The sequence below is a fragment of the Arachis ipaensis genome, chromosome B8 (genome assembly GCF_059453495.1).
Source record: "Arachis ipaensis isolate K30076 ecotype BB chromosome B8, ASM5945349v1, whole genome shotgun sequence".
NCBI classification, from domain to species: Eukaryota; Viridiplantae; Streptophyta; class Magnoliopsida; order Fabales; family Fabaceae; genus Arachis; species Arachis ipaensis.
In genome coordinates, this window is record NC_142443.1 from 2390783 (window position 1) to 2412843 (window position 22061).

The 22061-nt window shown below is 32.7% G+C and overlaps 3 protein-coding genes and 1 pseudogene across 4 annotated transcripts; 2 read left to right on the top strand and 2 right to left on the bottom strand.

The window, feature by feature from the left end:
* Positions 1–5161: 5161 nt before the first annotated feature.
* Positions 5162–8228, top strand: LOC107612891 (putative transcription factor PosF21). Its single transcript, XM_016314666.3, has 5 exons — positions 5162–5483; positions 5636–6463; positions 6878–7010; positions 7181–7265; positions 7604–8228. Exons 2-5 carry the CDS (start codon positions 5754–5756, stop codon positions 7969–7971), a joined length of 1296 nt encoding a protein of 431 aa, XP_016170152.1. The 5' UTR covers positions 5162–5483; positions 5636–5753; the 3' UTR covers positions 7972–8228.
* Positions 8229–9533: 1305 nt separating this feature from the next.
* On the bottom strand, positions 9534–14851 carry ETFQO (electron-transfer flavoprotein:ubiquinone oxidoreductase). 2 transcript variants are annotated; one of them, XR_015896238.1, is made up of 18 exons: positions 14354–14834; positions 14170–14246; positions 13965–14071; positions 13764–13845; positions 13582–13690; positions 13268–13314; positions 13090–13164; positions 12911–13027; positions 12332–12400; positions 12092–12184; positions 11866–11968; positions 11357–11481; positions 11141–11190; positions 10960–11026; positions 10691–10770; positions 10093–10232; positions 9936–10002; positions 9534–9798 (listed from the first exon to the last, which is right to left on the bottom strand). XR_015896238.1 is itself a non-coding variant. In XM_088496516.1 (18 exons), exons 1-18 carry the CDS (start codon positions 14706–14708, stop codon positions 9715–9717), a joined length of 1836 nt encoding a protein of 611 aa, XP_088352642.1. In that variant the 5' UTR covers positions 14709–14851; the 3' UTR covers positions 9534–9714. The 2 variants fall into 2 exon arrangements, 1 of the variants encoding a protein (XP_088352642.1); XM_088496516.1 differs by having other exon boundaries at positions 10093–10221; positions 14354–14851.
* Positions 14852–15918: 1067 nt separating this feature from the next.
* LOC148546993 (transmembrane 9 superfamily member 5-like) lies at positions 15919–17116 on the top strand (annotated as a pseudogene).
* Positions 17117–17988: 872 nt separating this feature from the next.
* On the bottom strand, positions 17989–21269 carry LAP3 (Calcium-dependent phosphotriesterase superfamily protein). Its single transcript, XM_016313961.3, has 4 exons — positions 20858–21269; positions 20168–20452; positions 19915–20082; positions 17989–18494 (listed from the first exon to the last, which is right to left on the bottom strand). Exons 1-4 carry the CDS (start codon positions 21229–21231, stop codon positions 18095–18097), a joined length of 1227 nt encoding a protein of 408 aa, XP_016169447.1. The 5' UTR covers positions 21232–21269; the 3' UTR covers positions 17989–18094.
* Positions 21270–22061: the final 792 nt, after the last annotated feature.

Consider the following 22061-nt stretch of genomic DNA (forward strand, 5'->3'; position numbering starts at 1 on the left):
CTGGGGACCCTTCCTAGTGCACGGTTGAGTTATACTATTCCAGTATACAGTTGCAACAATGTCAGGATATTCAAGTGCTGTGAAGCTTGAAATAGAGAAATTTGATGGAAGAATCAATTTTGGCTTGTGGCAAATACAAGTCAAGGATGTGTTGATACAATCAGGTTTGCACAAGGCGTTGAAGGAGAAGATCTCTGGTTGCTCTCTTTATGAGAGAAGATGATGTTCTCTAGAAGACAAGAAGTATCCTCATGGTATTACCGCACTGCCATGGATAAGGATGAGTTGTGGCAATCGGGTCCACAATTGCACACGGGCATTGGTTGGCGTTGAGATGCAAGGTGTGTGGCGGAGTTAGGTCGATGGCTGAAGAACTTCCAGGAAAAGCCAATTTGGAAGTTGCACCATGAATTTTCAGCAAGGTTTCGATCTGTACCAAGGTGAAATGCTTGGAGTGGTCTAATTCCAAGTGAGTATACTTTCATGGTGGAGTATGATAGTTCTCTGAACTATGATTGTCGGTATAGACAATGGCAGCAAAGAATTGTCGGTGTTGACAATGGAAGCTGAAGATGTGTGACTATTTCAATCAAGGTGGAGATTGTTAGGATTTGGTTGAATTAGTCCCACATTGCTCAGGATAGCAAATGGAGTGGGTGGCCTAGGCTATAAATATGAGGCTAAGTTCTCCATTTATTTTTGCACCAGTCAGAAACACTTTAAGCTTGTATCTGATTTTTCTTTTCCTATGTACTCTTTGTTTAGAGAGTGTTGTGAGGTGTAATTAGATATTTGCTTTGAGAGAGTGTGGGTGTACTGGGGTGCCGGTGAGAGAAAGAAGTCTATGTGTTGTAACAATTTTCACATAGTGATATTCTCTGGTTGTCATTTGACAACGGCCGTGGTTTTTCTCCGGTAATTAGAGTTTCCACGTTAAATTCTTGTGTTGTGATTGTGTCTATTTTATTTCTCTGTCAAAGGTGTTTTCTCAAGGGGGAATGTTGCATTATTCCCAACACTTCGATGCCTAAGTCAACAAGGGTAAGCAGTTTTTAGAGAGTATTGTAACTTAGAGATACCTGAGCACTGTCAGAATATTTATAGTGGTGAACCAATAACTATTGTTGGAATAGTTCCACCTTTTAAGGAGGATAACCGTCCTTTTATCTTATGGAAGTTGAGATATGGCTTTTGGAAGTGGGTTGAGAGATTTTAGGAGCAGTTACTTATTTAAATAAGTGTTCTATCCTTCGACCCCGACTTCTTTGGAGTGGAATCTATATTCGAGTCGACCTCTTATAAGGAAGTCGGTGGACAGTAAAGGCCAATCTTTAGATTGGGCCTTTTTAGCTTATTTGGACCTGGGTCTTAGTATTGAAAGAGAATATAAAAAATTGATAATTCAATTTATTTTTAATATGTATTATATATTAATAACTAATATTGGTATATATTTAACATAATTATTATCAAATATAATGTTTGAAAAACGGATTAATTTGTTAAGTTCGTATATACTTGTTACTCGTAATGCATAATAAGTGTAAATAATTTTCTTACATAAATACTCAATTATGATACCGTTGCCAATATAAAGATATGATTACTTTAACTATAAAACTTTTAAAACAATAAGTAATTTAATCAAAAATATATGCAAAAAATTTTATAATAGCTAATTCAAAGTCACGTATAAAGTCAGGAATTTAAAATCTCTATATTAATACTGATATATTATAGTAAAATTAATTTTATAAATTACAATCATTAGCCATTTCTATATTATTTTTCTGATAGACTTATTTAACTAGAAAAGTATGTATGTTTATGTAATATATTTTGTTTTTATAAGATATGCATGTATACAACTTTAAGAAGATAATAATCTAAAGTAAAAATAATCATTTAAAATTTTGTTATGTAATTTAATATTTATAATTTTATCTATGTAATATTTATTATATTATTAAATATTTTAACAGTAATTAAAAAAATTAAAATAAAGTAGTTCTGAATTATTTTAGATTAATTTTTTATTATTTTTCAAATATTTTGAAGGATACAACATTATTTGCATTGACTATATAGCTTGCTATTAAATAGAGTTTCCTAATTATGGTTATTATTTGACTTTTTGTGCGTACATATTTATTTCTATTTCTTTAATGCAGGTCAAAGTTGTGTATGGTCGAATTAAAAATATATATATATATATATATATATATATATATATAAAAAATAAGAATCCATGCATTGCCGTTGAAAAAATTGCTTGATCTCTGTATGTTTAAGCAAGTGTGGGTGGGTGGTAGAATCAAAGAGTTTAGTAGTATTTGTGTTTTTATTTTTAATATTTTTTATTTTTTAAATTTTGTAAAAAAAAGTAAAAATAATAAAATTTTATTTTCTATTTTTATATTATATTTTTTTTTTTACAAAATTTAAAAAATAAAAAATACTGAAAATAAAAATATAAACTAAACACAAATTTTTTAGATTTTTCTTAGATGGCACTGAAAGGTCTGTTCTAATAAAATTCATGTTTTTAAATGATTTTTTAAGTAATAAATTTAAAAATTATTTAATTTTGCTGATGTAATAATGTACGAAAACTCCTTTGCATTGTACATGAAAATTAAATTATTTTTCTTCTAGAATTATTGACAATATGTATTAAATAATTAAGTGACTACCCAATCAACATTGAAAAGTTCTTTTGATTGCAACAACTGGAGTGAGGAACTGAGGAACTAAGGCTTCAACTTTTTGGGATATGTTTTATTATCTCCCACAATCCACAATAATTTCCCATGGGAGAAAATGAACACGATTTTACGCGGGGGAGTGTTAGGTAAATAATGACTATCTTAAACAACATGAACAACCACTAATCAAATAAAAATATACTACATCTTAATTTAATGCTACTAATTAAATTTACTCTTTTAATTTTATTAATTCACATTGTTTATACATTGTTTAAAAATGTTAATTATCTATACTTTTCCTTTTACGTGTGCGAAGGGAAACAAAAAGAATGTAGACACATTACGATGTTAGTTGCAAAGTAGCAACATACTTATTGACAGGTTACAAAATCACATGCATCCTAATCGTGTCGTTTAATAATGTATCTACGTGATGTTAGTTGCAAAGTACCAACATACTTATTTGACAGATTTACAGAATCAACATGATATAATCACATGCATCCTAATCGGGTCGTTTAATAATGTATCTACGTGTAAGTAATGGATGCCTGCACCTATATAGAATTTTGAGTTTCAGATGATAGTAATAATATTTTCTAAAATCATAATCCAAAGTCCCACATTAACATTACTAATTGAACAATTGAATCATATATGATCCTCTCTGCCTGCTCTTCTAATGCCTATTTTTTTTTGGAGTAAATTATCATTTTTACTAATAAAAGTTATAAATGTTAATAAATTTATTTGTGAAAAAACGAAATTAAAATTGGTACTCATAAAAGATGGCTTTCAAACGATAAAATTATTTTTGTATATGTTTGTATTCATATAAGAAGATTATTAACAATATATATGAAGTCTTTATATAAACAAATCTTTATAATAAAATAATAATTCTTATAATAACTAAATTTTATGAAACTAGTAGAAACTTAACTAGTCAAATTTTTTATTTAAATTTGTTTCAAATTTTTCATGTATAGTCATCAACTTGAAACTTTAAATTCATGATTTTTTTAGTACGGAGATGCTGAATGAAACTTATTATATAAATGCTTCATTTTTTTTATTATTTGTTTCATCAAAACTAACTTAATCTTATAGCTTTCAATTTTAACTAGCAGATAAAATTTGTCTTATAATTTTTGTAGTTTTAATTTTATGAAAGTTCTAATATAGTGTAAAATAATTTAATTTTTACTAACATTAGTGGAGGATTGAGATTTAGAGGAGGAAGTGTTGATGTTTGGGGAGTCAAATAGTGAAAATTGAAAGGGAAAAAAAATCAAGATAATTAGAGTTAGAAAAAAGATAATTTAAAATTTTTGAATAATCAATATTTGAATATTTTATTGTACAAAATCATCTTTAATAAGTATAATTTTATTTTTATTTTTTTTTGTAAATTTGTTAGCGTTTAAAATTTTTGTAGGTAAAAATCGTATCTTAATTTTGTTTTTTAAAGTTTTAAACTATCTTTTGTCTCGAGAGAAGAGAGGGGTATTTTAAATTTTGTTTGTTAATAGCTGCTATTTTGTTAGGGTAAATTAATTACGTGACGTGCACGGTGAGCCATGATCTACAACTAGAATGCTACATTTAGTTGATTATGTGGTATTATTTAGGGGAGTGCTAGGGAAATAATAGAAATTTTGAACAATATAACCAACTACCAATCAAATGAAAATATACTACACCCTAATTTAATGTTACTAATTAAATTTTCTATTTTAACCTTATTAATTCACATTGTTTACACATTATTCAAAAATCTTGTTGGTTACTTATACTTTTCCATTTATATTTTGCATCATTACTTTGGTTGCGCAACCACGTGAATCAGTGAATGAAGGAGCTCAGCATGTATATATTAATCTTTTCCCCTCTTTTTTTCCCAGCACTCACAATCAAAACATATATGCTTGAATTCAATGACTCCAACCAATTGTCAATTGACATTTTGCTTCAAAATGGGAATAGTGTTACAATTCCTACTGCCCATGCATTTTCTTTGGATATATGTATATAGCTGGCAGATAATAATTAAATATAATTTATCACACAGACAGAACTGACTGCACCCATCAGAGATGAAAATTCAACTATATATTATTGATGGAAAAATTGTACTAAAGTAGAGTCAAATATGTAACTAACATATAATATTGTATTTCAACATAGGAGTATACTCTAAGCATGGGCATGGCAAATTATAGTTATCAAATCACATTGAAGGTTCATGTGCACATGCTGAAAGGAGGCGTATTTCAACACATATTTTCATTTTGAAAAATATATTTTATTAATGAGAAACCAGAAAAAATATTTTGGACAATAAAACAGTGTAGCGGAAGATGAGGGATGGAAGGAAATGGGAAAATAAATTGAACAATAATATTGTCGCATAATAATTAATAAATAAAAAAATAATAATAATTGCAGCACTTGTATATCTGCCTTGCAATGAATTTGATGTCTTGAGTTGGAAGCTTCCCTCCTCTCTGCTCTCTTTTTTTTTTCCCTCTTTCTTTCTATCAAAATTCAGATCTCATTTTCTCTCTCTTCGAACACACAGAAACCCTATCTCATCCTTTCGCTTCCATTTTCCCGAACAAATTCCCATCTCTCTCCTCCATTATCTCCCCCATTGTGCATCTCGTTCCATCTAGGGTTTCAATCTGAATCTCGAGCTCCATCGTTTGTGGCTCTCTTCGATTCTTCGAACTCTCTGCTTCTCACTGCGATCTCACGCTACTGATCTGCGATAAGGTAAAGGCTTCACTCCTTCCCGATTCATTGATATCGATTCCGTATGCGATGATGCTTATTGTTTATCATTTTTAGAATTACCATTACTCGGACTTTCATATTAGGAAATTGATTTTTTTTTTTTTTTGCTTTTTTTCCTTCTTCGATTCTAGGGCTGTTATATTTCGTGGAATGAGATATACTGGGAGTTTGGAGTGATTGGACTGTATTAGCTTAGCAGTAACATTGCAATTGCATAGTGTTCGTTAGGGTTGAAATTAAGGAATCTGCATGGACAAGGACAAACCTCTTGTTCATGGTGGAGGTCTTCCACCTCCATCAGGACGTTATTCGGGTTACTCACCCACTGGAAATGCCTTCAATGTGAAATCCGAGCCGTCTTCATCGTCGTCATATCCTCCAATGGTTCCAGGTTCTAGCCCAGACTCCAGTCACTTTGGTCATGGAATGTCCTCAGATTCTAGTGGATTTAGTCACGATATTAGCAGAATGCCCGATAATCCTCCAAGAAATAGGGGACACAGGCGTGCTCATTCAGAGATTCTAACCCTACCTGATGATATCAGCTTCGACAGTGACCTTGGTGTCGTTGGAGGTGCCGATGTGCCGTCGTTTTCTGACGACACAGAGGAGGACTTACTTTCAATGTACCTCGATATGGATAAATTCAATTCATCATCTGCTACATCAACATTTCAAATGGGTGAGCCATCTAATGCTGCTGCAGCTTCAGGTTCGGTACCCACATCAACTCCTACATCAGGAGGGCCTACCTCTTCTGCAGAGAACAGTGTCCTTGGTAACAATGAACGGCCTAGAGTTAGACACCAGCACAGCCAATCCATGGATGGGTCAACAACCATCAAACCTGAGATGCTCGTCTCTGGTTCAGAAGACATATCTGCAGCTGATTCTAAAAAAGCAATGTCAGCTGCCAAGCTTGCCGAACTAGCCTTAATTGATCCCAAGCGTGCAAAGAGGTATCGTTTCTGAATAAGTCCTATTTGTTTTATCATTATCTTTAGCTTGGGGAGACTGAACCAATTATGGACTGGTGTGTGATTTTGTGCCTTATTTAATTCTGAAATTTAGATATGTTTATATACTGTATTTTGGTTGCTGTAGTTGAATTTAGAAGCATTTATCATATACTGTCCTGTTAACATCAATATTCTAATTTGATTTATGAAAAAAATTCTTTGCCTTTTCTTATTCTCTGGGTTTACTACCTGCTAGGGGAAATTCTAGAAACTGCTTTGATAGAATGGCCCTTGTTGAGGGCATATTCAGTTGTATGGCTGGTTGTTGTCAATTTGTTATGTCGTTCCTTTTTTTCCCTTAATGAGCGGGAAAAATCTATATTGATAAGTGCTGTCTTTTGATGTGTGAAACAGGATTTGGGCAAATAGGCAGTCTGCTGCAAGGTCAAAAGAGAGGAAGATGCGCTACATTGCTGAACTTGAAAGGAAGGTGCAGACATTGCAAACTGAAGCAACATCTTTGTCTGCACAGTTAACACTATTGCAGGTATTGTCCTTGTTCATTATCTACAACTTATGTTTCATGGTTTTCTATTGACTTGTGCACATGTCATTTGGATGTTGTATAGTGTATTACTTCTGTATTGCCATGCACCCTTCTTATTGAAAAGACAATTAGAGGATTATAATCAATGCATTTTGGTCTATTATGAGCAGAGAGATACCAATGGACTTAATTCGGAGAACAATGAGCTGAAGTTGCGATTGCAAACCATGGAACAACAAGTTCACTTGCAAGATGGTAAGGTCATGTTATGATCAAGTTTCAAAATCTAGTCCTCTACTGATATCATCACTTCCCGTCTCTTAAAACGTTGGCTCAATAGTTATGAGAGGACATTAGTTAATGTTTCCCTTGTATTATCTCAAATTTTCTTTATAAATTATAATGATCCATGTTTAGTTTGAACCTGGGTGCAAAATTTGATTGAGTTTGGGCTCTTTTCCTTTTTAAAGGCAAAAAGTGCTCTTGTGTATGAAATTTGATGTTCAAGGTTTTTAGCGTATGCAAGGTAGATAGCTCATGTTCACCATGGAGCTTCTAGTATCATGATAACTAACCAACGTATGTACTTGCAGCATTAAATGATGCGTTGAAAGAGGAAATTCAGCATTTGAAAATACTGACCGGTCAAGCTATGCCACCTAATAATGGAGGGCCTATGATGAACTTTGCTTCTTTTGGAGGGGGACAGCAATTCTACCCGAATAATCATGCGATGCACACACTTCTAGCTGCCCAGCAATTTCAACAGCTCCAGATTCATCCCCAGAAGCAGCAGCAGCAGCATCAGTTTCAGCAGCTTCAGCAACAGATGTTGCAGCAACAGCAGGAACAGATGCATCAACAGTCAGGAGAATTGAAAATTAGGTCATCTACACCTTCTCCTGGCCCCAAAGATAATGCATCATCAGATGTAAATCCTTCAATGGGCAAGGATTGTTGAGTGAGGCTGCACATTGTTCTCTCCACCTCTTCATTTCCCTTCTCGTGTCTTAGTGCGTCTAGGTTTTGGCCTTTTGTTAAAATTTGTTCATTCTTAAACAGTAGTTACAAACGGGTCCTAGATAGGGATTGAGAATAACAAGTCGCGTATTTGCTATGTACAATACTAAAATTCTTTGGCACTTAGTTAATTGGTCATGGATATACAACTACAGTTATAGGGTAGATTTATGTTTGGTAAGTCTGCCTTCAGTTCCAGTTGCTCTGGGTTACCCTTTAGCTACCTGTTTAGTTTAACATACCTCGCCGTTTTTAGATGCATGATTTAGAGGAGCTGTTTGTTCTCGTAGATTACTAACATTTTACATCAAGTAGAAATATTAACTAACATGGTTTATCAATTTTTTAACTCTTTCTAGCAATGAACATGTTTTAAAGTAGTTAATCCATTCGCATCAATAATATCCGGGAAAATCATACAGTGCACACATTCTTAAACAAATATATCTATTCATCTGGTGGGCTTTTGAACTCAATACATCTATTTAGAGTTTGGATCAAACATTAATACAAGATATACTCTATATCTAGAGCTTTAAAAACTAGAAATATAAAAATCTAAGGTTTTATACTTTAAAAAATAATTATTAAATTGTTTAGTGTTTTAAACGCTACGGAAAATAAAAGTAGGTTGTGAACGATAAAATTGCATTAATTTTTTTTTTGGAAATTTAAATTTCTATTATAAAATTATTTAGGATTTTAAACCCCAAAAAATGCTTATTTGTTGGGGGTTGCAAACCCTTAATACTATTGGAAAAACTTAAATATATCAGTACACCAGTATTTTTAATAAATTTTAATTGTTGATTTTAACTATATATACTATATATTTTTATAATTAAAATTAATAGTTAAAAATTATTAAAATATCAATGTACTGGTACACTTAAAGATTTTCTATTACTATAATCTATTATAATATTTAAAAGAAGAGCCAAAGTAATATTATGGTAAATAAACGACACAAATTTTTAATTCATATAAAGTTGTCATATCATCCATGTAAAAACATAGTATTTAAATTTTTATATTGTATATCCTATTTAGAGAATAAATTTTATTTTACGAAAATCAATTGATTTATTTATCTATTTATCTATTAATTTATTTATAATATATTAAAAAAATCAAATAATGATAAAATAAACTCTTGATATATTAGGTAACTTCTAATATTGTTACGTAAATATTTTAGTGAAATTGTCATTTTATAATTTATCATTACATTATATTATATCTTATAGTGTTTAATCTTACCTTTTAATCCTTTTTAACTCTTTATTTTTATGTAAATTACTCTATGTCTTTAGACTTAATAGTAATATTATTTTTTTAATAATATAAATTAATTAATAAAACATAATTCATTCTCTCTCTTCGCTTCTATACATATTTACCATATACATCAACATTCACTTTACACATCTTTATCTCCTCTCACGTAATCATATACCTTTCAGGCTTTCACTATTTCTACTCTATCCTTGCTAATATTTTGCATAATTAAATACTTTCTTATATATAAAAATAAATTCATGTTAATTCTGCATAACGCATGGGTTTAAATTTAGTATTATTTTATTCCGTGTAACATTATCCTTTCGGTGTACATGATACACAATGACTAACATGCCAGCAGCCTAAAGTAGTTTATTAAAGGTGTGTACTGTGTAGTGTAGATCTACATGACTGAGTATCCAGGGCCTCCACCCCCTTCTGGTACTGTCCATTCTATGTTTTGCTTTGGATCTTTAATATCACAAGCCTGAAATATCAAAGAACTGTATTAAACAGTGAATAATGAAGATAATACGCTACCTTAATGCAAGATCACGATAGGATGACACAAAATTCAAAACACTAAATTCAAACAATATCCAAATTAGGTCTAAAATATTTCACCTTGCAATGTAAGCAATTTTGTGCATTAATCTGCAATTTGAGCTGATTATGCTCATCTGCGACATACCTATATTTCGGAAAGGTAAATAAAAAAATCAAGAAATGATTAAAAAACCAAAAATCCCTTCATAAACAAGCTGTAAAAAATGGGCATTACTCGTATACTCGCGCAGGACAATATCGTGACTCGGGGGCTGCATACACCGGTAAGTTTACAGTTTCAGGAATCTTTGGGTCCCTCAAACGAAGGTGAGGAGGTTGATCGTGCTCATGATTTGTGTTGCTCCTGAAAATAAACTGAACATAAATTCCTATAAAGCAACGGGATAAAGCAGTGTGTTTACCATCATAACTTTACAAGGATAGCATTCTTAAAATAGGAAATGTCATCCTACTGCTTACCCTCAAGTGAGAAATATGAATGGTATTCAATTTTATAAAAAATATGTGTAGGCCACCCTAGAAAATTAGGTATTAAGTGCATCCAGCTATGTAAAAGGACTACATGGATTTCAATTTGCGTTCTCTCCTGTTACACATCAATCTCTCAGCAGAACCCATCTCTATGCTCTATTTCTCTTTGTAAGTGCATTTTGCAAGTGTATTAGTCTGGTGCTAGGTTCCATATGCAACCATGCAACCTTATATTTAGACAAGCTAGCTCACTTTCCCTTGTTTTCATTATTATTTAAAATGATCATTTGTCACAACTCTAAACAATAATAAGCAACAGGAGAGAATTAGTGCTCCAAAACCTGTGAAGGGAGGTAGGAACATCAAAGGACAAAATCCCGTCTGCCTTTGGATATTGAATTGGAGAATGCAACTGTGCAGCCTGCATTAACGTCCAAAAATAAAAAGAAAAGGTAAAAATTATCAAAATAAAGGTTATATTTTACTGGAAAACAAACAAGAAAAACAAATCAAATGAGCAAAACTCACTACACTGTTAACATCCAATAATGAAAGGCTTAAATATGAACTTTAAATTTGGAAAAAAAAAATCTTGAATAATGTTTCTTACATTTGTAGCTTCATGATCGGCTTTACCATGCTTCAAAGTAAATGGGTGCTTCCCCCGGAGTAGATAACTGACAGGAAAACCACCAAGCTAAGTGAAATCCCATACAAAAGGGAGCACGGAAAAAGGCAACTTTCCTGTGCTGAAGTAATGAACATAACCAGCAAGAAAAATTGGATCTTACTGTTCCAGACCACTTAAGGCCAATCCTGGAATAAGCCCGTTCTCAAAGGCCTACAACAAGATGTTAAAAAAGGTCAATATGGTATGATAACAAATTATTAATTCTAGAGCTATTATCATGGCATAAATAGTCCCAATGGCTTTTCATCAAGCAAAGGAATGGTGACTCAGGATAAAGAGCGAAAAAAAAGGAGGGAGAATGAATTGCTTCACTAACTGGTCGATAATTCCGAGCTTTATATAGTTCGTCCCAAATCCATGAATTCCTCAGAGCTTTCCAATACATATCCATATCCAGACCTTCGTTAAGCACCCCGAATGTAGCTTCAGCTGCAAGCATTCCTGCAAAAAGAAGCATTAGAGATATGTAAGAACAACTCTGGAATATGGAATCATTGACAAATATGCACGTATTAGTGTGTGCTTGATTATAATGAATTGAATTGAATGAAGATTTAACAAATGGAGAAATACCAACATTGGAGAATGCACTGTTTAATTGGCCATAAAGAACACCAAAAAAAATTCTTAGATATTGAAGATCAATATTTTGGATCTAGGTCAAATGTTAATGCATATCCTGAAAAAGAACTTTCACATTGAAAGTTTGAAACATAATATTTTGAAACTCCACTGACCAAGAAAACAAAATTAACTTCTGTGAAAAAAAAAATAGTAATTAGATATGTCAAAGAGTCAACCCGGCAAACTACACGAAGCCAATACCTGATTTCATGGCTGTGTGAGTTCCCTTTATCTTTGGCACATTTAAGAAGCCAGCTGAGCATCCAATAATTGCTCCTCCAGGAAAAACTGGATATGGGATAGACTGAAATTTAACTAGAATCATATTTGTATTTGCATTATGTATAATAAAATAAAAGGAAGCTGTTATTATTTGCATTTCTAGTTGACTGAACACAAGAAAGGGAACCTGCTATTAGTAGTGTACCTGAAATCCACCTTCGTTTAAAGTGCGAGCTCCATACTGGATAACTGTTCCGCCTTCCAAATATGGTCTGATTGCAGGATGATGCTTAAATTTCTGGTGAGCCAGGAGAGAGAAAAAAGGAGATTGAGGAAGGTAAGAAGAAGGTACTGAACAAGAGTAGTGATCAGGAATTGAGAATATGTAATGTATCAAATATCAATCGTTCAATGGAATTTTCAACATTAAGACAACAAAGCATACCTGGAATTCCTCATAAGGATTCATGAAAGGGTTCTGATAGTTCAAAGCAACAACAAAGCCTATAGAGATCTGTCACAATGGTAAGTGGACTTCTTAATGTGTTGAATATTTTGGAGTATAAGAAAATTTGAAACTCAGTTTTGTGCACTATGTGCTATTTTTGCAATATTCATTTTCGGATATGAAGCACATAGTAAAATTTGCTGTAGAAAAACAGAGACCATAATATGTATTGTGATCGGTCAGACAGATCACAGATTTAAATATTTCATTGGGGGGAACTAGGTGATAAGTCTGCCAAATGGAACTATAACATCATAAACTTTTAAGTTAACAGACTTCAGAATTGAAGGCCAGCTGAAAAATAAAAGCAGTCACACATCTAACTTCTTCCTCAAATTTTGTTTTGAGAGGAAAATAAGAAGAAAAAACTAAGTCTTACTAAAATTGCACCACACCAAGGTACCCTATAATATCTTAACAATTCAACTAATTCAAAAAATAGATGGTGTTTGTCGCAGTCCAAAATTACAAAAAAGTGAATACATGAATACTGAAGATGGGGGAGGAGACTCTTACCTGATTATCTTTCATGTGATACAGAAAAGATCCTCCATATGTTTTATGATCCAAGGGCCATCCCAATGTGTGGAGTACTGCACCAGGTTGATGCTTTCTCTCATCAATTTCCCAAACCTGCAAGTGCAATGTTAAGCTATCAGAACATTCAACATGTGAATCAAGTGACATAATAATACCTCTTTGATTCCCAGAGCATATGTCTGATGTTCTGCTCCTCCCTTCTCCCTCAGGTTGTACCTTCCCATTATTTTCTGTAGGAAACACAGGGATGAAGGTTGAAGATCATGCTATAAAAACAATATTTGACAGAAAAGACCCGAATCTATATCAATCTTAAAATTTGAATTTTCAAACCTCTGAGAGTGATCCTCGACATCCCTCAGCCAGAAGTGTTATGCGACCTGCATGTGATGCCATGCTTACATAGTTTACCAATCAAACCCAGAAAGACTTAACTAAATTACATGCAAAACCATAAATATATCTAGATATAAACATATAAATGATTTGCATAATAAACAAGGAAAACCATCAACAGCATATGCCTTAAGTGAGCAACGATAAACAGGTCAGGCATATAATGACAAATTTCGGGAGCAAGCTGAATACGCATCAAGTAGGGCAAGCACACACTGAAATGCGTGAGAAAGAAACATGTAAAACGAAACCTTTGACCTCAACACCACGCTGAAAATTCTCCTTCTTAGAACCATCTTTTGCAATACCCATATCATTTGTACCAATACCGATAACTTTGTTGTTTGTATCATACAATATCTGGCCACCAAAAAAAAGAACAATAAACAACAACGAATGCGGAGAAGTAGCATCCAAGCAAATGCAGAAATACCTCACTAGCAGCAAAGCCTGGGTATATTTCCACTCCTAACTCTTCAGCTTTTGCTCCCAACCAACGTACTAACTGACTCAGACTGTATCAGATGTCCAAATAGAAACTTTTTCAGAAAAAAAAAAAAAAGGAAAGAACAGAATCCATGATTTTATAGATATAAAAGGCAAAAGGATGGAATGAATTGAATGTCATAGAAACCTTATTACGTAGTTGCCTTTGTTGTGAAAAGGAGACGGGAGAGAAATAGCACGATTCTTGGTGAGAAACCAAAACTTGTCCGAAGAAACAGGAGTGTTGATTGGAGCCTGCAAGTAAAAAGACACAGTCGGAATCAGATTAAAAAAACGAATCACAAATTAAAACTACTCATAAACTGTAACTAAATTCAACAAACAGAATGCACCTCCTCCTGCTTCCACTGTGGGAGAAGCTCGTCCAGCGCTCGAGGTTCAAATACGTTTCCGGAAATAATGTGAGCACCTAATTACATATAACATATAAAGATTAACTTAATAATTAACATTTAACAGTTCACGATTACATCAAAGTTAATTAAGCAATTAAGCTGAGAGTAGCATGGAACAAACCTACTTCAGCACCTTTCTCCACCACACACACCGATAAATCAGCTCCTTTCTGGTGGCAGAGCTGCTTGAGGCGTATGGCGGCCGATAAGCCAGCAGGTCCAGCTCCGACGACGACGACATCGTATTCAATAGAGTCTCTGGCCTCTGAATCGGTGGCGAAGCTTCGAGAAGGCGGAACCCTAGAAATGGAGGCAGGTGCGAGGAGCGAAGAGTGCTTGGAATACGGAAATATGCGCCGGGAGAAGGTGTATGCAGCTGGAGAAGATTGAGAACTTGAAGTAGATTTGGTACGACTCCGAAGAAGAAAGAGATTCTTCGATTTCGATTTGGAGAAGATTGAACAAAACTTGAGCATTGTGAAGAAGAGGAAACAATGATTGAAGCGAAGTTGGTTAGTTACAATTTCAGAGCCATGCTCTTTCTCTGCTCTTATATAAGTAATAGTGAATGTGATAAGCACGTAACTAACAATCTAACATCATCTCCAATTTCTGCGATGTAATTTTCTATAATTTTAAAATCTGATCTTCTTTAAAGTGCATTTGTCCTTTTGGCTTCATTCAGCTTATGATCATATTTAAAGATTCTTAACATTATAAATTTACAAATTAACACATATTTAAAATATATTATTTATGAGGAATGCTAGGAACAATGATTTTGTTGAACAATACGATCAACCACTAATCAAATAAAAATATATTACACCTCCAATTTAACCTTTTAAATTTTAATATTAAAATAAATATTCGTACACTAGTAAAATGAACATTGTTTATTTTTTAATATTTTCATTGTTTATCTATACTTTTCCATTATTTATTTATAACTTGGGTAAACCCCCAAAAATACATTTGAATAAGACAAAAATACACTCGAATATTATTATCGACAAAAACATCCTCAAATAATTTAAAAATGAGTTAATGCCCAAAATGGTCCCTGAAATATCCAACTCGCTTCAGATTAGTCTTCCATTTTTTAAAATGACCAAATGCATCCCTGACTCTCGGAATCGTGAATCTCCGTTAGTCCAAAAGTTACCAGACGTTATAACACTGCTGATGTGTGCAGTTAAATGCTTAGTTGGCAATTTGAAAAGTGACACCGTTTAAGGGGAACAGGCCAAACAATGCCGTTTGCTATCAAAAACACTTTCTTCTCTTCTGCATCATCTCTTCATCTCCTTCAACTCGCAATTGTCGAGCTTCACAAGTGCCCCTCCGTGGCACCCCCGGTTGTGTTCAGTGAATCAAGTTTTGCATGAAGCATCATCATATTCGCACATTGCAGAAGGTGAAAGGTGAGTGTTTAGGTTTTTGTAATCTCTCACTATCACTCTTTTTGATACAAATCTTGAATGCCTGGATGTAATTTATATTGAGATAAATCGCTCCAATGATGTTCAAAACATTATAGTGATGGAAAAAGAAAAAAGAATAAAGGAATAAAGGGAGTTATTGGTAAAGTGAAGCGTAAAAAAGATGGGGATTTCAATTCTGTTATTGTGGCTTTTTATTTGAGCAATGCTTTGTATGAATTTAAGTTCAGAGAGGACAAAATTGATGAGACATTGTGCCAAAAATGGATATGTTGATGAGGTTGCAAGCTTCAACGAAGCTATTAACTGTGACTACTACTTCCAGTTTTACTTGGATGACCTTCTATTTTGGGGGTTTATTGGGAAGCTTGAGGAGGATTGTTGGAGTCCTGCTAAGGGAGGGACAAAGTATTACTTTTTTATGCATGTTCAATTTGATGTTCTTTTAACGGAGACCAAGTCATAGAAGTGAATGTATTTGGTGATCCAAATGGTGCTATTGATATAAGTAATGATGTTTGATGTTGATCTTGATGTTGATTTAAGTTCACTTATTCAATTACCTGAAATGCAACTGCACTGCATTTTGAGAATAGGATGGATAGATACTTAAAAACTTCTTTGCTGTTCAGGTACTCATCAGCATCTTTCTATGGCTAGTTTGTTGGAAATGAATGGGTAATTTCATATACAATTAACATGAAAAATAAATGATGTCTCATTATATTTTTTTATCAACATCCTATGTCTATTGTGTTACTTGATTATGATTCCAGAAAAGGAGTGTTAATTTAGCAGTAATTCTTTACATTAGACTAGTTTTTGTCATAGCCTCTATCTTCAACATTATTGCAATATTTTATGGTGCCACAACTGCTCTCACGTTTTGCTTCATTATTGTGATTCTTGCTATATTCATAGTCCTTGCTATCTCCTTACTCGTGTTTGATGGAGTTATTGGATACGGCTTTAGAATTGAGTTTTAAAACCCTTCTTCCACAAAGAGATATCTTAGGAAGATTCAGCAATTTGTTTGATATAGGAAAATACCATTTCAAATGTTTATTGGCGATCTTGTGTCATTTAGTGCAATTGTCCTGTAGTTACATCAGGAATATGCTAGTATGTAGGACTACAAAATATACACTCTTTCTAGCATTTTGTTCATCACATTTATCGCTGCCATTGTCATAATTGCATTGGTCAATATTGGCCTGACATAAATTCAATTATTTGTGGAAGACCATGAATGGTGGTGGAGGTAAGTTATTTTGCTAATCAAAGTACTTGCTGCTTGTGTAATAGCAGATTGTTAATGAAATAACATTACTTTTTTCATCTGAAGAAGAGAAGGAGAGTCGAAGAAGAGAAGGAAAGTCGAAGAACAGAAGAACGTAGCATACAGTTTGAAGAAGGGAAGACAATTAGGGTTTTATAATTGAAATGGACTAATTTGGGTAATATTAGGCAATTACAGATATCAATTTGAATCAAATTCAACCTTGGCACACATCAGCATACAGCTAGAATGCCCACATGGTAGTTAACGTTCCACATCAGCAATGTTTTGACGGCACTTCTGCGAGGGACTAACGGAGACGCACATTTCTGAATTTAAGGGATTTAGTTGGTCATTTAAAAAAATCAAGGATTAAATTGAATACCGATTTGAAATTCAGGGACCATTTTGGACATTTACTCATTTAAAAATACTACAAAATGTCCAACATTAAATATTGTTTTTCAAAAAGTGATTTAAAATTGAATTTTGATGCGACCTTTATAAGTATAATTAGAAAAATAAGATATTTTTATCTTTAAAATCGATGATTTTCGCTAAGTATATATTGTTTTGTGATTTTTTGTCGACAACCAATAATACTTTTAAAAAATCATAAAAAAAATATACTTAGCAAAAAATCACCAAATTTTAAAGATAAAAATATCTCTTTTTTAATCATGTTTGCAAAAAATTGCATCAAAATTCAATCTCTAAAGTATTTTTTTTAAAATACATATTTAATGTTGGACATTTTTGTCGCGCTTTTAAATTATTTGAGAATATTTTTATTGATAACAAAATTCGAATACATTTATGTCCGCGACAAAATTATTCGAATATATTTTTAGTAGTTTATTCTTATCATTTTTATTATTATTAAATTATTACTATTTAAATATTGAAATTTCTTATAAATATATTTAGATGCCAACCCAAAATCCTACAAATTTGTGTTTAAGAGAATTCCAATTTCACAGTCAGAATAAATGTAATAATATTAATCCGTTCATCCTAAAATAACTCGATGTAACATGCGGCAAAATATTTTATTATAAATAAATATTGTTACACATAGATCATGCAGTTCGCTGACTACTACCGATGAGGAAAATCCTACGTGGAGGAGAATTGAGTCATTTCAGGGGTAAGGTAAGGTGGCGATGTGGTTATGGGCCACGGTTCCTATCCAGAGCTTGCCGTTGACTTCTTTGACTTCACTGACGAGCTTCATGACGTCACCTTCTCGATCCTCAAGAACTTCGAGGATGCGTCCATTGTCGTCGAGAAGCGAGATGACGGTGTACATCTTCATTCCCATGGCTCTGGCGAGCAAGCTCATTCTTACCGGCAACCGGAAGTAGATGTTCCTTAGCCATGGGTTGTGACTGAGAACCTCTTGTGCCGGTGTCCGACAACAGTCTATTGCCACCCAAAACTGCCCTTTTTCGTTCATTCTCACGTTGTCTGGGAAACCTGGCAGGTCTGCTACGTCTTCCACTCTCCCACTTCTTGGACCGTCTATCCAAAGCCTCCTTAGCCTGTCATCATGTCATCTACCATTCAATATCTTCTAAATAATATAAGAGTAGTATATTTTTGTTTCGGGTAAGTTCTAAAGTTGTTCCTAACGTTTCAGTTTGTCCTATTTAAGTCCCTAACGTTTTAAAATTGACTCAATGTTGTTCTGCTGTGAGGGATCCGTTAACGGAATTGACAGCGGGACAAAATTGAGACGATTTTGAAACGTTAGAGACTTGAATAGGACGAAAACGTTAGGGACAAAAATGATACATAAAAATAAATTTTAATTTAATTTTATCTTTCAATAATATTAATTTTTTACTGTACATAGTATGCAATTATTTTTCAATTATATCTAAATAAATTACACTTAATCACATTACTTTTATTTTAAATAAATTTATTTTTTTATAATTTTAAAGAATTTTGATACATTAGAGACAAAAAGTATAATTTATATTTTATTGTATATATATTAATTTACTTAGATGTGATTAAAAAATAATTGAATACTATGTATAGTAAAAAATTGATATTATTGAAAGATAAAATTAAAATTAATTTCTATATATCATTTTTGTCCCCAACGTTTTCGTCCTATTTAAGTCCTAACATTTTAAAATCGTCTCAATTTTGTCCCGCCGTCAATTCTAGATCCCTAACGGTAGGACAGCATTGAGTCAGTTTTGAAACGTTAGGACGACTGAAACATTAGGAACAACTTTAAGACTTACCTCAAATATTAGAGACAAAAACAATCCTTTACTCATAATATAATGTTATCAAACCTGGAATACTTTATTTCAACACAATGGAGTATCACTTGAAAAATTTCTATGATTTTAATCATAAGAAATATAAATTAAGGTGATATTCATTAAACATCGAGGTAGTTTGACGAAATTAGTTGTTGAAGTGCGTTTGTAGACAATAAATTCTGTGTTAACTCAATCTTTTAGCAGACTAAAAATGCAATCGAATAGTTTTATTGTTAATAAGAATGTATCTAAATTTTGAGATCGATACAAATATTTTTAAATAATTTAAAAATACGATAAAATTACCTAACATTAAAAATTACCAAAATTTTATCGCATTTTTAAATTATTTGAGAATATTTTTGTCCATAACAAAATTTGAATGTATTTTTGGTGATTTATCCCTTTCAGTATTATATTCTATTGTTAAAATTGTAACAGCAAATTTTTTTTTATTTGACTGAAATTTGAATGATTAATTCATCTGTTATATAAAATTAATCATGCTAGACTTACATCAAAACTAATCACTAAAATAAATTATTAGTATAAAATATTAAAATATAATTTATACATAAACATATAAAAGTTAATTTTAATAATTAATTTTAATATATAAATAATATTTTTTAATATAAAATATATGTTAAAATATCGAATACACCAAAATTGTGGTAACCTGCAATTGGTGGTTTCGGTGTAGAGGAGGAAAGATTGATCTTTAGAGAATTGCACACCATTAGGAAAAGCAAGGCCATCCAAGACAACATGAGTTGTTTTAGTTGGAGGATCATATCTCAGAAGCCTACCAGTAGCTTCTCCTTCCAACAATATAAAGAAGTGCGCACTGCAAATTAAACAAGTAATTAATAACTAATAACCCCCATAATATTAATTAATTAACAAGAAACAGAGAAATAGTATAGTAGTACACTCTGTTGTATCTTTTGCTGGTGTCAGTGAAGAAGATGGAACCATTGTTATGAATGTCAAGATCATTAGCAAAGAGAATAGGCTCTCCATCAACATGAGTTGCCAAAGGTGTAGCAAGTCCACCATTTGGTCCAACCACAAGAAGACCATAATATGCATCAGCTATATATAGATCTCCACTCTCTTTGTCAAATCTTAGACCAAGTGGACGCCCACACGTTTTCTCATGCTTCCATTGCTTCGCAGTTGTTGAATCATTCCCTCTCAAGCAAACCTTCTCCGTCCTAATCATAATTAACATTAGATTAGCTTAAAATACATGTATTGCATATCCGAAATTATGTATTTTCTAAAATTTGTTCAGTAACTGTATTAGGACAAAAATAATTTGAAGATAGTGAAAATTTAGGTGCAGTCGACTTCACGTAAAGTTGATAGTTGAGGGCCGTTAGATGAAAATTTAGTCAAATCAATTAAATCATCTAACGACTCTCAGCTATCAACTTCACGTGAAGTCGACTGCATCTGAGTTTCCATTCTTAAAGATAGTATTACAAACTGTTAAATAATTTAATATATTTGATTGAACTATTTGACAGTTGTAATATCATCTTTGTATGAAAATGTTTTTAGAAAAGTAACTGCCTGACAAAATAATAAAGGGGAATACTATAGTGATAGATAGTAACCAATTGGAGGTGACAACTGCAAATGTTTCCCAACCAAGTTCCTCTCCCATCCATCGAACCACACGGCCATCGGCTAAACCGGTGTAAGGACCGCGACCCAAGTTGTCGAATTCGAGTGACTCAGGTCCATAGACTTGGTCCTTAAATTCTGATTTGCCATAAAGTCCTAGCCTGCTTAAGTTGTCCCTAGGCCAATTTTTCATGACTTGATGATATGGTGCAATGTCATGCTTCACGGGTCTGAACTCATGATTCCCCAATGGACCCAGATGAAAAGGGTCCATCACAACAAATCCCACAATCAGAACAAGAGAAACAATAAAAGGGTGTTGGATAAAGGGTTCATCTTTGATGAGTAGGTTTCTCTTCTCCATTCATGGAACGTTTGTATTGAGGTTTAATTTCTCTTCACTTCAACTTCAATAACTTGGTAGAGTTTTGGTATTTGAAAGGTTAGAACTTAGAAGAGTTAAAAGCTATGATGCATGCATTGGTGATGACACCATTCAAGTTGGGAGTAGGTTGTCATGTTGATCGCATTCTTATGACTTTCGTTGGAAAACAAACATTTGGTTGCTGAAAAGTTCCGTGGTTTTTAATTCCAAAGTGTCATAATGTGTTTACTCATGAACAAACAAATTAGCACAACGGTCAAGATTATATTTCTATAGAGTGATAAATGCCAAAGTATAATGTATATGTAATTGTCTTCTTCCTTTGTAAGGCATACTTGAGTCTCACCTAATAATGATTCTTGTTCATGATGCATGTTCCGTATCTTGGACAACAATAATTCCAAACTAAAAATTAAATAAGAAGAAGGACCCCTCACATGTGATGATGATGACCTGTATAATTTGTTGTGGAAGACATTGTTCATGTTGTAGCTGATAGAGTAAAAATTCTTTTCCAATTTCTAACCATTTACACGATAGACATTGCGTTGCTTAATAATTTTAAAATTTTAAATCGATTTTCCAACCATCTGTGTATTCATTCGTTCAATCCAGCAACAAGTTATAAATAGGTCACATGCTGATCGTGCCAGGTAATTTTAAATCGTTCTTGAATCTAATTTTTAAAAATAAATTAAATATAATAAAAGTTTAATTATTCTATTTGTCTTTATAGTTTCGTAAAATTTTTAATTAGGTATTTATATTTTTTTTTAACTGAGTCTTTGCACCAAAATTTTTTTTAATTG